General features: G+C 34.1%; 1 protein-coding gene across 1 annotated transcript; it reads left to right on the top strand.

Moving 5' to 3' along the window:
• Positions 1-9,599: 9,599 nt before the first annotated feature.
• LOC107909738 (actin-related protein 3) lies at positions 9,600-14,982 on the top strand. The gene is made up of 9 exons (XM_016837377.2): positions 9,600-10,087; positions 10,234-10,693; positions 11,475-11,621; positions 12,065-12,157; positions 12,302-12,421; positions 13,264-13,374; positions 13,914-14,039; positions 14,119-14,217; positions 14,440-14,982. The coding sequence occupies exons 1-9, from the start codon at positions 10,041-10,043 to the stop codon at positions 14,518-14,520; spliced, it is 1,284 nt and encodes a 427-aa protein (XP_016692866.1). The 5' UTR covers positions 9,600-10,040; the 3' UTR covers positions 14,521-14,982.
• The last annotated feature ends 688 nt before the right edge of the window (positions 14,983-15,670 follow it).

The raw sequence follows: 15,670 nt of genomic DNA, 5'->3' as shown, positions 1-15,670 counted from the left end.
ACAGGTTGGCTACCTTGATGCCAAGAATGGGTCAGCAACAAGTGAACCAGATAGAGGCGGGACATGTCTTTGTCGAAGGCATTAGGGATGCAATGGTTGTAAACCGTCGAATGGCGAGGTCGATGACAGTAGAAGTATATTCACGACATAATGAAACGTTTCGAGTTACAGAGACCATCGGTTGTCGACCCAGTATACCACCTAGGTCCTACGGAGTTGATCTCCGAAATAGACGGTGCGATTGCAGGAGGTTTCAAACACTTCATTTTCCATGTGCACACGTCGTGGCAGCTTGTGCTAAAGTAGGGCTCAATGTAGAACAATTTATCGATGAAGTGTACACCATCGAACGCACGTTACGTGTATGGGAAAACGAGTTCCCCGTACTTCCTGACCTATCTACTTGGGAGGTACCTCCGACGACCTTCGAGCTAGTCCCAGACATAAGGTTGCGTAGAAACCTGAAAGGTCGTCCGCAATCATCCAGAATCCATAACGAAATGGACATTAGGGAGAAATCTGACGGGAATTTGTGTGGCGTATGCAGATTACCCAGTCATAATCAAAGTAAATGCCCTCTCCGAAACTACCATGTTGGACAATCGTCTCAATCGGGTAGAAATTGATATGTACTTCATTACATAAATATGGTTTGAATCACAAAATTGTCTACAATTTGTTGCAGTTATGGAGACATTTTTAAACCATTATAATTTTATTTAGATAAGAACTATCATTACATAAATATAAGGTTGTTTATTACAAAAACCCCTAAAATTGATGGTTTGATGGTGTGGTTCTAGGGGTATATTTTTGTGGAGCTCGACGCTCACGTTGTTTATTATTATTAATTAGAGAACCCATTTCCTGCAAATCTGCAATAAACAAAATGAATTCAGTTAATTTGTTTCAAAAAATCAATAATTACTGTTAAATAAATACAAAATCAAATAAAATTTAATTATATAAAAGTTACATTATATAAAACTTAAATGAGTTAACAACAACTATATGATTAAAAAAGTCAGTTATAATTAAACTTTTAATAAAATGATTTTTAATTTTTTTATAATTAAACTTTTAATGAAATGATTTTTAATTTTTTTTATAAACTTTATATGTTAAACTCACCAAATACTAAACTAAACACAACAACTTATAGCTTAATCCTAAATTACTAATAAATTAAATTTTAAATAATTACAAACACAAAAATTTATAACATAATCCCAAATTACTAACAAATTAATTATAAAATAATTACAATATTCATACAAAAAATTACAATATTACAATATATCCCCACCTTACAATATTCATACAAATTACAATATTCCAATATTCATACAAAAAAACTGCAATATTCATACAAAATTATAATATTATAATATTCATACAAAAAAATATAATATTCATACAAAATTACAATATTCATACAAAAAAATTGCAATATTCATACAAAACTAGACAGGCGCCACCCGACCCAACCCGACCGTATTTTGACCCGTATTTTTTTAAAAAAAATATTAAAAAAAGTATACAATTATATTTTATTCAAAAAAATTATTATTATTTTATTCATTGGCGCCTATCTAATAGGCTCTAATGAAAAAGTAACCTATTTTGGTAAATTTTTTTTCTGACATCCTATTTCAGTATTTTTTTCTATACTATTTGTGTAAAAAACCCTTTTTTTTTGCAAAAAAATGCATTCAATTAAGCCCTTAAACTTTTAGATTGCATTAATTAAATCCTTTGACTAGCATTTTTCGTCTTTGACCATTATAGTGTTGATGTGGCCATTAATGACACCGATGTGGCACTCCATGTCAATGGCAAATGTTGATGTGGACCATATCGGTTCAAATTTAAAAAAATAATAAATTTTTTAAATTTTTTTACAAAAATAAATATCAGCAAATAGTTGTCCATGTTAAATAATTATGTGGATCCTAAATTTTATTAATAAGAATATCCATGTAATTTTATAAGCTTTGGATAAATTTTAAACAAAATGTTTTGGGCACATAACATTTCCCTTAATAAAATTATTAAAAAATTCAAATAACTATATTATAAATATAAAATTGACCGTATATATCTATCTTTAAACGTAGTGGAGCTAGTGATTTATGCTAATCTATTAAAGACACAAGAAAATTTTAAACTTATCGGTCAATAATTATGTTTTGTTGTGCATGACTTTCTATTTTATTTTTATTTAGGATCTTAGATAATAAATGTAATTTAGACTTTCTTGTAATTATAAAAGATTGTAATTTTCTAGACGTATTTGACACAGAATGTAATTATATTATAATTTCTTATGTCATGTTTGGACTACGAATTGTAATTACAGAGTTACATAATTTATTTTTAAAAAAATATTAATTACTATAAAAATTATTAGTATGATAAAAATAATTTCTAAACAAGTAATAAAAATTAAAATCAAATCATTATATGTATTATGTCTATAAAAAAGTAGTTGATAATACCATTACTAATAAAAAGAAAACTAAAAAATAAACATCATATGCAGTTTTATTTAATTGTTCTAGTGCATCCCTCTTTAATATTTAATATATGCTAATTATCATCATTTGTTGGTCTTTGATCAAGATCATTATCATTTGGATTTGAATCTGCATCATTAAAATTATCAAGATCACTTTCTTCATGTACTATTTGAAGTATGAATCATTTCAATTCCACTTACGATTCAACCTTGTTTTTTATGTTATACTAATGTGATGTTGTTAATATGAGAAATATTTTTTAAAATAACAAATATCTTTTCAACCATATTTTGAAGTCTTGAATGTCTAAAATTAAAGAGTTCATGAGCTATCTATGGTGCTTGTATCTGACACCATACTCTCAAATAGTATCATACCTCATGATATGGTGCAAGAAAACTTTTTCTATTTACATGAATAAAAAAATAAAGAATAGATTCATGCGCCCCTACTTTATAATATAATGAAAGGCATGCTTAATAGAAAGATTAGATCACGTAAAGTCAACGAATGAGATAGGTTCATTAACAACTCACTGATGAAAAAGTGGCAAAAAAGAAAGCATTCACTCCCCTTCTATATCTTACATATATAGTATTATTTTCCCTGGTAGATCTCTCTCTCTCATTTAATAAAAGAGGGTCCGCGAGCACTGGTTGTAGATCAAGCTCGCAGGAACCCAGGGAAGGCCATGGTCTTAGTTCGTACGCACTTAAGGAGTATGTAAAAAGGACCACATGCCCTATAGGCCACCTAGACACGTGTCCAACAGGTACGGAGCCCGCTCAGGATATCAATCCTAGGAACAGAATGAACCACGTGCTCCGTAGACACGTGTCTAATAAGCCTACAGTTCGCAAAGAATGTCAGTACCTGAGGCAATAGAATCAAGACAAAGTAGTAGGATCCTACTATGAGCTGTAATAGTACCTGTAACCACATGTGTAAATACCCAAACGTTTCTATCAATAAGACAAAAAAATATTACTTAACAATTGGTGTGGTGAGCGTGGACAGACTTCCGATCATCAGATTTTTTTGAGTTTGATTAAGTTTCTTCGTTTCTGGAAACAAATAGCTCACCCTAGTAAAAATCCCCCTATCAACTCATCATCAGGACAGGCTAGAGTGTTAGGTTTTGGTGCCTAACACGACGAAACAGATTTGTTCACCGAATGGTTTGCCAACAGACCGAAAAACTTTGACAATGTAGTTTATTGGAGAGCTTTCGTTCCTTTGGATTTGAACCTACGCCCTTTTGGAACAGAGCCTAAATTTGGCGCCTTAAACCATTTGACCAAACACCCGAAAGACATAGCACATCGAAGCTGTCTTTTTCTTAAAATCTTCCAAGACCCGAAGTTGTTCCCTAATCGTACTAGCCACTTGATCTTGGCACTCCCAGATAATCCTATCCATTTCGGCTGCGTGCTCTTCTGTAAGCATGTTCAACTCAGCTTGCAAAGCTTATTTGCTTTCCCTTTCAGCAACCTTCTCACGCTCTAACCCCTTTTCTTTAGTCTCGACGATTGCCAAACACTCCATGAGATATTCATTTTACTTGATGATAATCTTATTTTCCTCTATCATCTTACGATACTGCTCGCACACTCTCGCCAACTCTACCTTAGTATCCACAAGCTCTTCTGACTGGCCTCATCATACCTCAATCCAATCATATTGGCCTCAGAAAGAAAGAATTACAGAGAGGAGCACAGGCTTGACGTTGGGGGTAGTTGTGCGTTGTTTAGTCTAGCAGCCTCTAGCACTGAAGTCTGCCATCCGAGGGCTGCGACATCAGGGTTATAAGGGTACCCCGGTACACTCGAGTCCACACGCCAAGTAAATAAACCTCCAGTATCCCCCGATTGGCATTTCTCTAACGACGGGCACGGAAAGAGAAACACGAGTAATAGGCGGAGGGGTATCCTCATCAACAATGATCGACGAACTAGCAAGGGGAGCAGATGGTAAGCTTACAGGTAGAAAACTAGAATGACTTAAGGCTCTAGCAACAATAGCAGCAACCTAAATAGAATCTACTCTCATTTTATTGCGATGCTCCAGCTGTGCACTATTCCCCTCCTCCTCACTCACAAGCCAATACGCATAGCCCCCGCGGTGGTCTTGTGCTTCTTACACGCCTCACTGATCAATGATACAATATCCATAGCCTTATTGAGCTCACGAGATGTGCTATCAGTCCCACTTGAAATGTCCTTGGAGATTTGATCGATTCCTACATCAATAATAACCCTGTGATCAGTGGGAGCAGTTAATAAATTAATATCTGACCCAACAACCCCCATTGTGCAAACTCAGCAAGAGCAAATGGATGAAGCTTCATCTGGCAGAAGTGATAGAATAAGTTAAATGGCTTCGACATATAACCTAGTAGTATCTGACCCAACTAATCGAATGAGTCATAAGGCCAAGTAACACCCTCAGACAATGCACCGTTTGACTGAGCGACCTCTTGATTGTTACTAGGCCTCCATCCATTAGGGCTAAAACCCTCCGAACAATATCTGAAGACATTTCTCATTGTGATGAGAGTCTCCAAAATCAACATGCAACCAACACGAAGCCTTCAAAACTGGGCAACAGCTTCATCTATAGCAAGGCTTTTTTGAAATGCCCACATGTCCTAATTAGGTGATGACCATTTTATAGGAAACTCGAAGTCCTCGCCAAGCCTATTGCGAACTCGAACGTACTTTCCCTGAGTCAAGCGAAGGTTGGAACAGTGGTTTCGAATGATTGTTTGAACATTCTTGTGAGGGGAAAAGTAGAACCCCGACGAATTCTCCAAATCACGGCCTTTCAACTGGTACAAATGCTGGAAAACAGCGAGCATGGGTACCTCACTACGCTGACTACAATCAAGGAAGTACGCCATAGCGAGCCACCAAAAAAAGCTCGAGAGTTTGCTAGGAGCAATGTTGTAGTCATCCAGAAGGCTGTAGAAGAAAAGGGTGCAGTGGTAAATAAAACCCAGCCTCAAGCGCATGCATCAGAAACAGTAAGCTATCTTCAATGGTCTTATACAGCCGATGTGACCTTTCTGGAAAGGAGAACTCATACACAAAGTTTGAGAGTTTTATTCCCTGCACGCCAAGACTCATTCCAAGTCATCTAGTTTAGTGGTACAAATAAAGGATTTCTCCATCACCAGAATTGGAGACGGTCGTTCCTGTGATAGACGGGCTGAGACGATGCAGTTACCAGTTCCTCTCATCCTTACCATACTATTGATAACAAAAACATAAACATAGTAGCAAGTGTTTTTGGGAATTAGGGCACCGAAGGTCCTTTTTTTAAAAAAGGATTTCCTTTCCTGCTTCTTGACGGTTCACATGACCAAGGAAGATTGACGACCCAGAGGCGAGCAAATAGAAACACTTCAACTCTTAACGATCAGATACACACACTCGATACTTGCACGTGCACGTGGCAAAACAACCATTGTGTATCACAGCTTGCAGGGTGCCCATCAATCTGCATTTAAGTTTGACACGATGGACTTAAGGAGCGCCACTTTATAACACCCTTTAGGCCCACTAAGGGGGATTAGATTGTTGTACATCAGTAGCCATTGACCCGAGCCTTAGAAAGGATCTGGGTTTCTGACTCGTGACCTTGATAGATCTTACTCGAAGAATAAGTGTAAGGTAAATCACGAGAAGATAGCGAGACGGGTTCGCAGATATAGCTTGCAAGGAGAGCTCGGGGACATGGCTAGCAAAAGGGAGTCCATGAGCACGGGTCACAGATTGAGCTCACAAAAACCTAGGAAATGCAACGGTCTCAATTCGCACGCACCCAAGAAGTATGCAGAAAGGATGCCCCACAGGCCACCCAAACACGTGTCCAATAGGTACGAAACCCGCTTAGGATATTAGTCCCAAGGACAGAAAGGACCGCGTGCTCTGTAAACACGTGTCCAACAAGCCTGAAGTTCGTAGAGAATGTCAATACTAAGGACAAGAAATGTTAGTACCGGAGGCAATAGAATCAAGACAAAGTAATGGGGCCTTGCTATGAGTTGTAATAGTACCTATAACCACATGTATAAATACCCCAACGTTCCTATTAATAAGACGTAGAAAAATATTACTTAATAGTCATCAAATTACATTCCCCAGATTTATTCGTAAGGCACTTCATTGCTTTTAAACAATCACCTTTCACAATTACTTTCCTATAATCTCGTAGTTTAACAACCTAAAGTCCACAAAGTATAGCCTATCATTCAACATTGAGAATAGAACATCTACCTAAATGTTTTTTGAAGCCTTCTTTCCAATTTCCCAACGAGTCTCGTATATCTCCTTTAGTTGTCGACCAATTATCGATCATACTTGCGGACCCATAAGTATTAATCTTAACTCAACCATAACTCAAAGATCTTTATTTGATTAAATCAGATTTTGTCATGTCCTTCGTATAGATCACGTTTTGTGATGTTAGGAAGCAAGATTTTGTGATTTAGTGGTATCCAACAATTTATTAATAAATAAATGATGAAATAAGTGTTTTTTTTTTCACTTTTAATCTTGCGGTAAATTACTTTTTAATGAAGTAGCAGTCAATGGTAGGCTGGTTTTTTAATAATCATAAAAACAGTAATATAATAACCAAAAAAAAAAGAAAAAGTGTGTGCCCAATCTTGGTTGAATTAAAGAAAAGTCGCAAATTTCCATAAAAGGAGATGAAGCCAAATCATGCACTGACATTGTTAAAATCCAACTAACGTTGAATCCACGTCATTCTATATTCCCCGACATCAACACTGTTTCTACCCCCCACTACAACGGTCACTCCCAATTATTGGCTAAAGTTTTCTATTACTCCCTTTACTTTTTAAAAATTGAAGACTTAGTCCTTTCCTTAATTTGCTCAATTTTAGTCCCTTTACTTTTTAAATTGGTCAATTTAGTACCTGTAGTTTTCAAATTTTGAAGTTTTAGTCATGACCAAAACAGTAGAACTTAAATTTATTTAGTTAAATTCAATTACTAGTTTTATACTATATGTATAATTATAGATTTTGTTCATATTCTCTAATTGAATCATTTTAAGAATTTATCCTTTTCAATTTTTCAACTTTTAATCTTAAAAAAATGATAGTCTTTAATCCATTAACTGGATTTCTAGTGAGCAATATGTGGAAATAATAAATTGACATGGAATTACACATATGATAATATGTTTGACGCATCATATTTTGGAAATAACATAACTTATTGAATGTAACAATTATAGTTTGATGAGGACTAAAATTTTTAAAATTGAAAAATACAGAGGCTAAAATGACCAAATTAAAATAAAGAAATTAAATCCACATGTCTTGCCAAGTATAGGGATCAAGTAGAATTTAACCCCCAATTATTCAACCGGGTTGGTTTAACGTTAAATTCTGCTTGTGTTGTATACGATGAAGATTTAATTTGGTTAAACTATGCCATAAGTCCTTCTACTCTTTACAAATTTAGAATTTAATTTCTATACTTTTGCTTTTAGGAATTTAGTCCTACTTTTCAGATTTCTAAATTTAGGTCCAATTGTTAACACTGTTAAAATTATTTTGTTAAATTCAGATTAATAACACATCATTTTCTAATTAAATGGTTATCAAATGAGAATTTTCTTATTTTAAAATATCATATTAACAAATTTAACAGTGTTAATAATTGGACCAGAATTTTGAAATCTAAAAGGTAAAAGGACTAAATTCTAAATTTATGAAAAGTACAGTAACTTATAGTATATATTAATCATTTAATTTTTATATTCTAATTTGTAGCATTTCTTTTTCCATATATGAGTTGAGAAATTTATTTAATAATATTTACAATATCTTTTCAATAGGTATGATAAAACCACTTCCTTTTAATACCTCACTAATTGAGATGAATGAATACCTCCAGAAGGTTGATATACTGTAATTAAGCTCTTACAAATATAAATCAGGAATGAAAAGAAAATAAGCCTAAAGTGTTTATAAAGTGAAAGATAAGTATAATAAAATGAAAAGATTGAATTTTTGCTCTCCATCTTTATAAACTTGTTTCTTGTCATTATTTTCGTGTCACTGATCCATATTTATACCCTTTAATAAGTTTAGAGCCGTTGGAGGGTGTTTGGAGCAATTTCCTCCCAAAAAGGGGCGTCTGTTTGCCATCATGTTAGCAATTGCCTTTTGTTGAATGCACGAATGTATGTTAAAATGATAGCAGCTTACTTTAACTGCTAACAATAATGGGCAAATGGTAGCTGTTGGTTTGAAAAAGGTTTTGTGATAGTGGAAAAATAAAAATTTGAAAATTGAGCCGGTTTTTTTTTATATTTATAGTAATTTTAAAAAAAAAATACATGTGCTTTGTGTGAAATGAATTCTTGATGTTCTTGACTTTCAATCGAACCACTTTCTCTATTATTCTTGCACCACGAATTACTTCGAGTGTGGGCTCAAATAATCACAAATCAAAACTAGAAATAATTTTCTTACTTCTCTTTATAGAAATCGTTAGAATTATTATTATTGAAAAATAGACATTATATTTAGAAAATAAATTATCATTATTTTTGGATAGAATAATAATATCTCAAAATTGCATAGAACTTGTATATATTTAGCGTTGAATTAATAGAATACAAATAATACTTATTTATAGGGAAACAAATTCTCTACTTCTACTAAGAGAGCAGCACTTTATAATTTAATCTAACTTAATACATATTTTTTATTTCTTAAAATAAATATTGTTTATTAAATTAATTTAAATAAATAATTTTTTTAATTAAATAATATTCTCAATCCAATTTTAATTTCATATAAAGAAAAAAATATTTAATTTCAATAGCTTACGAATTTACAATAATCAATTAATTTATTTAATTCTATTTTCGAATTTCAATGAAAAATTAAAGTTGAAACATCAAAAAATTCATTCTAAAATTTTGGAAAAAAATAAATATTTTAAGTGGTGAAGTTTTAGTTTTATCCATTTACAGACTGTCACGACAATGTTACCCACTCAGTCAAAATTGACGAAGCCGTACCTCTCCGAGCATAAAACAAGGAAGCAATTAAAAAGAAACTAAAAGAAAAGAAAGAAAGGTTGGTGCGTTGTCTTTCTTTCTATTGTTTGATTGCTAAGAAAAGTATCAATCAAGAGAAAGAACAAAGAAGAAGGAATTTGGAGTCTTTGATTGATAAACTCGATGAGAATTCAGTTTTGAAATGGTTAGTCTTACTTGAGTTTGGGATATCGCCTAACCAACAACTCTTGTTTCAAGAAGCTATACCGTTGAAACGTCACTTGCTTTTGGTTGGGGATCCAAGTTTGCTGTTGGTATCGACTCAGTACTGCCATCGGGGGGAGCTTGCTTCTCCTTATTTGCGCTTCTTCAAGCGCGCTTCATGACCATGATCTCTTGCCCCCTACTCTCTTTTGGATCTCGCTCGCAGATCCACGACAACACCCAACCAATTGCCAGCTTCCGTTTTGATTCTCGATGGACCCAACTTCTCGCCCCGCTGTCGTCATTGACAACGGTACTGGGTAGGTTTTTTCCTCTCCTTACTTAACTCGTTATAGCTCTATGTTGACTGCTCAGAACCTGTTCGATAAAATTCCCCAGTTAATATTTTATTTCAGACTTCGTTTTTGAATTGTTCCCCCACCCCCTCGAATCGGTCTTTTTGCAGATATACTAAGATGGGATTTGCGGGTAATGTAGAACCGTGTTTTATTCAGCCAACAGTAGTAGCTGTTAACGAGTCGTTCCTAAATCAATCTAGAACTTCTTCCAAGTCAAATTGGTCAGCTCAGTATTCAGCTGGGGTAATGGCGGATCTTGATTTTTTCATTGGAGATGAAGCACTGACGAAATCAAGATCGAGTAATGCTTATAACCTTACATATCCTATTAGAAATGGTCAAGTTTATAACTGGGATGCTATGGAACGGTATTGGCAGCAATGTATATTCAATTATTTACGGTGTGATCCTGAGGATCATTACTTTTTGTTGACTGAGAGTCCTCTTACTGCTCCTGAGAATCGAGAATATACAGGTGAAATTATGTTTGAGACGTTTAATGTTCCGGGGCTTTATATTGCTGTGAATTCCGTGCTTGCTTTAGCAGCTGGGTACACTACGTCTAAGGTTGGTGGCTAATTTCCTGAAGTATTTGTTCTTTTAGGGTATTCTCTGTTTTGGTTAGTTACTTAGTTGTATGTTAGATGGATCAGTTTGGGTCCTTGATACTTCATGATCATTATTATTTATTTTAATAAACTAAACCTTTTAACTCTATGTGTGAATGTTGGTTTTAGGATGGTCACCTATCAATTTGATTTAAAGCCATTTACTGATTGACAATATTAATTATTACTGCCCCCGAAAATGGCTGAACCACCTTTCTCTTGAACTATTGTTTTAAGTTCTCAATAGAATAGGTGATCTAGGGTGTCATAATATGACGATGTGCTATGAATAGACACTGTTGGAGTATTTTGTAACCAATGGCGTTTTCTAGCAACTACAAAAGGATATATTTATCCAATCTTCATATTTAAATTACATTAAGCTTTAAGGTGGTTGTTATAAGCTTAAAAGTCTTTGCTAACTTCATCAAATATTTGTACTTTTGTATTTGATTATACATAAATGCACATGTGCTTGCCATATACTGTTTTCATGTGTTAAGATTTGTTTATTCTTTTTATTTTTAATTACTAGAGGGATTTGTGACGAAGCCATATACCTGTTGCTTTTCATATTAGCGTATATCATTGGGTGTTTTGGAGACATATGGTGGTGGAGTTTAAAGAACATGTCTATCTTGAACTTAGCTGTATACCTACATTATTTTTCACAGATTTTCTTGCTAATCATCCTTATATATTAATTGCTTTCATTTAGATTAACCTACAGTTTTCTATAGTGTGAGATGACAGGAGTGGTGGTGGATGTTGGAGATGGGGCCACACATATTGTACCTGTTGCTGATGGTTATGTTATTGGGAGCAGCATTAAATCAATACCGATAGCTGGAAAAGATGTTACACTCTTCATACAACAGCTCATGCGGGTATTTTCTTTTCTCGACTCTCTAACCATTAATAAAAATGTAATTTCTGCTTCTTGTTGTTATAGTGCTTTGATATGGATAGTTGCTTATTCAAAATTTCTAGTACTTCAAGTTATTTATATGTCCTGATGAGAAGTTATCCACGCTCATTAGTGCTATTCATCCTTACCTATGGATGGATTTTACTTAAGCACTTTCCTTTTAGATACCATGCTTTCAAGTACCCAGTCCCGGTTTGTGACAGTATCATCACCATCATTCGTCCTTCTGATTGCTACCTGAATGACCTTTTGCATTTTATTACCATTTGAAGAAATGCTAGACTTTAAATGTTGCCTCTTCTAGTAGTTATCATGTGCGTGTTTGAATTGTCGATATGGAGATTGTAAAATAATTTATATATAATATTCTTGAATCATGCCTTTTGACACCATTATTCACAGGAAAGAGGAGAGAAAATTCCACCGGAGGACTCATTTGAAGCAGCTCGAAAAGTGAAGGAAATGTACTGCTATACATGTTCTGATGTGGTCAAGGTCATCTTCTATTTCTTTGGATTGTGATTTTGGAAAATTTTCTGGCACGACCCTTGGCCACAGTATTTTTACCCAGCTTGAGATACTGTAATGCAGTTTACAAGTTCTGACATTGCAATGGTAATTTGATAATCACTACTGTAGGAGTTCAACAAGCATGACAAAGAACCTGGAAAATATATCAAACATTGGAGAGGCTTTAGACCGAAGACTGGAGCACCATACTCCTGTGATATTGGTTATGAACGGTTTTTAGGCCCTGAGGTTTGTCCTCTTTTTCTCCTTTTTAACTCATTCCTCAAGTTTAAGATTACTGGAAGTTTTGGCATTTTTTCCATATTTATTATGTATTTTTGTGGTTGGGGTTGGTCTAGGATAACTACTGCTAGAGTAACATGTCCTTGTGGGCCAAGTTAAGCACCTGGTTAGCTAACTCTTTCAAATGGCTGGACTCTTGGCTGCCTTATGAAGATTCTACTACTATAAATATATTATACACACATATACATCTCAAACTATAGCAAGCAAGCAAGCAATGGTTTTCCGTGTTCATCAGATTTAGTTATAATGTTTTATAATGTTTTATCATCCTTTTCCTTAGTGTCAATAATTAAGCTATATTCTCTATGCTCTAGGGGTTTGGTCGCCTTGTAGCTGTCATTTCATGTCAACACTTTATTTGTTAAAAAGCAGATTCCTCCTGCTCCTTTTTCTGATCTACCTATCCTAAAAATCTCTCTTTATATAGAAGCATGTATGTCCTAGCTGTGATATTGCTGACAATATGTTGGTGTGTAAACCAACTACAACAATTTTTTTTTTCTTGTTATATGTTGATTTCCATCAACAGAAACATAATTGTATCTTATGGAGGTCAGAATACAGGTTCTTTTTTGCTTTTTCACTGCTGGTTAGATTTCTTAATTGAATGCTTTGTCTGGTTAGATTTCTTAATTGAATGCTTTGTCTTTTTTTTTTTCCTACTTTGGTGATGCAACTAGTTGATAATACATGCTGTTCAAGAAATAAGAAGTTGATTAACTTGCTGCTTATAAATTGCTTCTTGAGTCTTTTTGCTGATGTTACTGTATTGGTGGGTTTGTCAGGTTTTCTTTAGTCCTGAGATCTACAGCAGTGATTTTACTACTCCCTTACCAGTTGTAATAGATAAGTGCATTCAGTCAGCACCAATTGACACCAGAAGAGCTTTGTATAAGGTTAAGTATGCATATGCCCTCTAGAAAAAGACAAGCAGATTGCAAATTTTGGTTCTTAGGGAAGATAAATCTAAATGAAACAGTAAGAAAGTATTATGTCATGCTCTTTACTTCTTGATAGAACAGGCTGTTTTGAGTTTAACTTTTGTAGGATGATGTTCTTGAAATGTGATTTACTTTATTTTGAAAAGTGATTATTTTACTTTAAACTCTTGAATCAGTGTCTTGCTTTATTTGTTTGCTGATTAGAATTTGTTTTCTCAGATCCGTTCTGATACTGATCTTTATATTTAAAGTCTTAGCTGCTTGGTTCCTACTCTTTTACCAAAAAGAGTTCTTAGCCTAGTTCCAATATAATGATAATGGCTTGTGACAGTTGTTGGTTAAATTGTTGATAATTACTAAGCAAACAAAGCTTGCAGTTAAATACATAAGACTGATGACTGAATTGAGAAAAGGGAATTTTTTGCCTTTTTGCCATATTTTTCTATAAGTACTTTTAGTTGCCACTCTTTTTTCACTATTTAAATACTTTTCAGAATATAGTTTTATCTGGTGGATCCACCATGTTCAAAGACTTCCACAGAAGGTTGCAGCGGGATCTGAAAAAGATTGTTGATGCTCGAGTACTTGCGTCTGATACTCGGCTTGGTGGGGAAGTAAAAGTAAGGATATTTTTGCTTGTATTTTAATCCTTTTTTTATTTTAAACAGCTATAATCTCTTCTGGGCCTTCACCTTCCAGGCACATCCTGTGGAAGTTAATGTAGTTAGTCATCCTATCCAAAGATTTGCGGTATGGTTTGGAGGTTCTGTACTTGCATCAACGCCTGAATTTTTTGCGGTATGATCCTTGCTCCTAAAGTCATCGTAGTCTCTTATTTCTATATAGGCTGCTGAATGGCTTTGAATTTAGCCATTATACTTGGCCGGTGTTCTTGTTTGGTCGGCTTGTTAATTGTCCAATATGCTTGCCATTAGTATTGTGTTATTTCATCAAACTTAATTGTTAAAACACTAAATTTTGGATTTTGGCTGAAAGTCTCCTAACCTTCCCTATATGCAGGCATGTCACACAAAAGCGGAATATGAGGAATATGGAGCCAGCATTTGCCGTACAAATCCTGTTTTTAAGGGTATGTATTGAGGAAAATATCTGTTTGTCAGCTGATTATTGAAAAAGCATTATCTGATAATGCTCAAGTGCGTAACTTGCTATTTCCACTTTCATCTTGCACATCAAGTTAATTCCCTCATTCCGGCTTTGCTTGGTGCTTGTGTGTATTTGCTGTAAGAGGTGGTATAAAACATGGTAACCAGTCTCAATTGCAGTGGTTAAGAAAGAGAAGTTCATTTTTTAATTTGGAGTTAAAAAGGGTCCTCACAGTCGCCTAGGAATATCAGATATAAATCTGAGGAGCTGAATTCCATTTACAATGTTTAGCTTACTTAGGGATGTGATAGAGATTTTACAAAGTTTAGGTACATTTTCTGTTATAAAGCAAAATTGGAGTAGTAATTTTGATCTAAGAAATTTATTTTCTGACATTCTTGTAATTGATATTAGTCCTTCGTTTGGTATAATAATATTAATCGAGATGTTAGCAAATATGGTATATGTGTACTGTGCGAAGCAGTCAATGTGCAGACTAGGTACAATAATGATGTTTTCATCCTTTTCTGAATATGGGATTTATATCCTTCCCATTTTCCAAGTTTATTGTCTTTGTTGCATGCTAAGAAACATTATTATATTGGTGAATGTGTTTGTCATGAAATCAAAAGCTCAAAAACACTATCTAAGGGAGCCATGATTGGTTTTTGAGCTTTACTGGACCCTAAAACGAGGAACACTTGTTAAAAACCAAAGATTTAATTATTTCTACTTTCGATTTGCTGTTTCTAACCCCAATGCTTTTGCTTGAATTGTTAACCAAAGTAGGGCTTATTATTTTATAACTAGTGCTTGTTTCTTAATAAAAATGTCATATTTTATATAGATTATAAAGGGGATTGAGATTTTATGCTTATGGTAACGAATATTACATGGACTAATCAATTATTATTATTTTACTATATTTTAAATGAAAAATGTGAACCTTATTTTTGAAATCCAAAAATTCATATAAGTTTCCTATTTATGTATATATATTCATTAGTTTTATTCATAAACAAATACAAGCAGCTGCCTTTGCAAACCTCAATTTTACCAGACTATGAAATTAAAGTAGACGTACAAATTATGGTTAATAAGACCCTTTTTCGAGGTTTACTACTTGGATTGAGACGAAGCTAAT

Source organism: Gossypium hirsutum, chromosome D02 (assembly GCF_007990345.1).
Source record: "Gossypium hirsutum isolate 1008001.06 chromosome D02, Gossypium_hirsutum_v2.1, whole genome shotgun sequence".
In the NCBI taxonomy this organism is placed as follows: Eukaryota; Viridiplantae; Streptophyta; class Magnoliopsida; order Malvales; family Malvaceae; genus Gossypium; species Gossypium hirsutum.
The sequence above is the reverse complement of the archived record's forward strand: the minus strand, read 5'-3'. Positions and strand labels throughout refer to the sequence as shown.

Excerpts from the sequence above, each read along its gene's own strand:
- LOC107909738 (XM_016837377.2), top strand. The coding sequence starts at position 10,041 with ATGGACCCAACTTCTCGCCCCGCTGTCGTCATTGACAACGGTACTGG. Across the intron at positions 13,375-13,913 it reads CCAGAAGAGCTTTGTATAAG|AATATAGTTTTATCTGGTGG; the intron begins GTTAAGTATGCA and ends AATACTTTTCAG. Across the intron at positions 14,218-14,439 it reads CAACGCCTGAATTTTTTGCG|GCATGTCACACAAAAGCGGA; the intron begins GTATGATCCTTG and ends CCCTATATGCAG.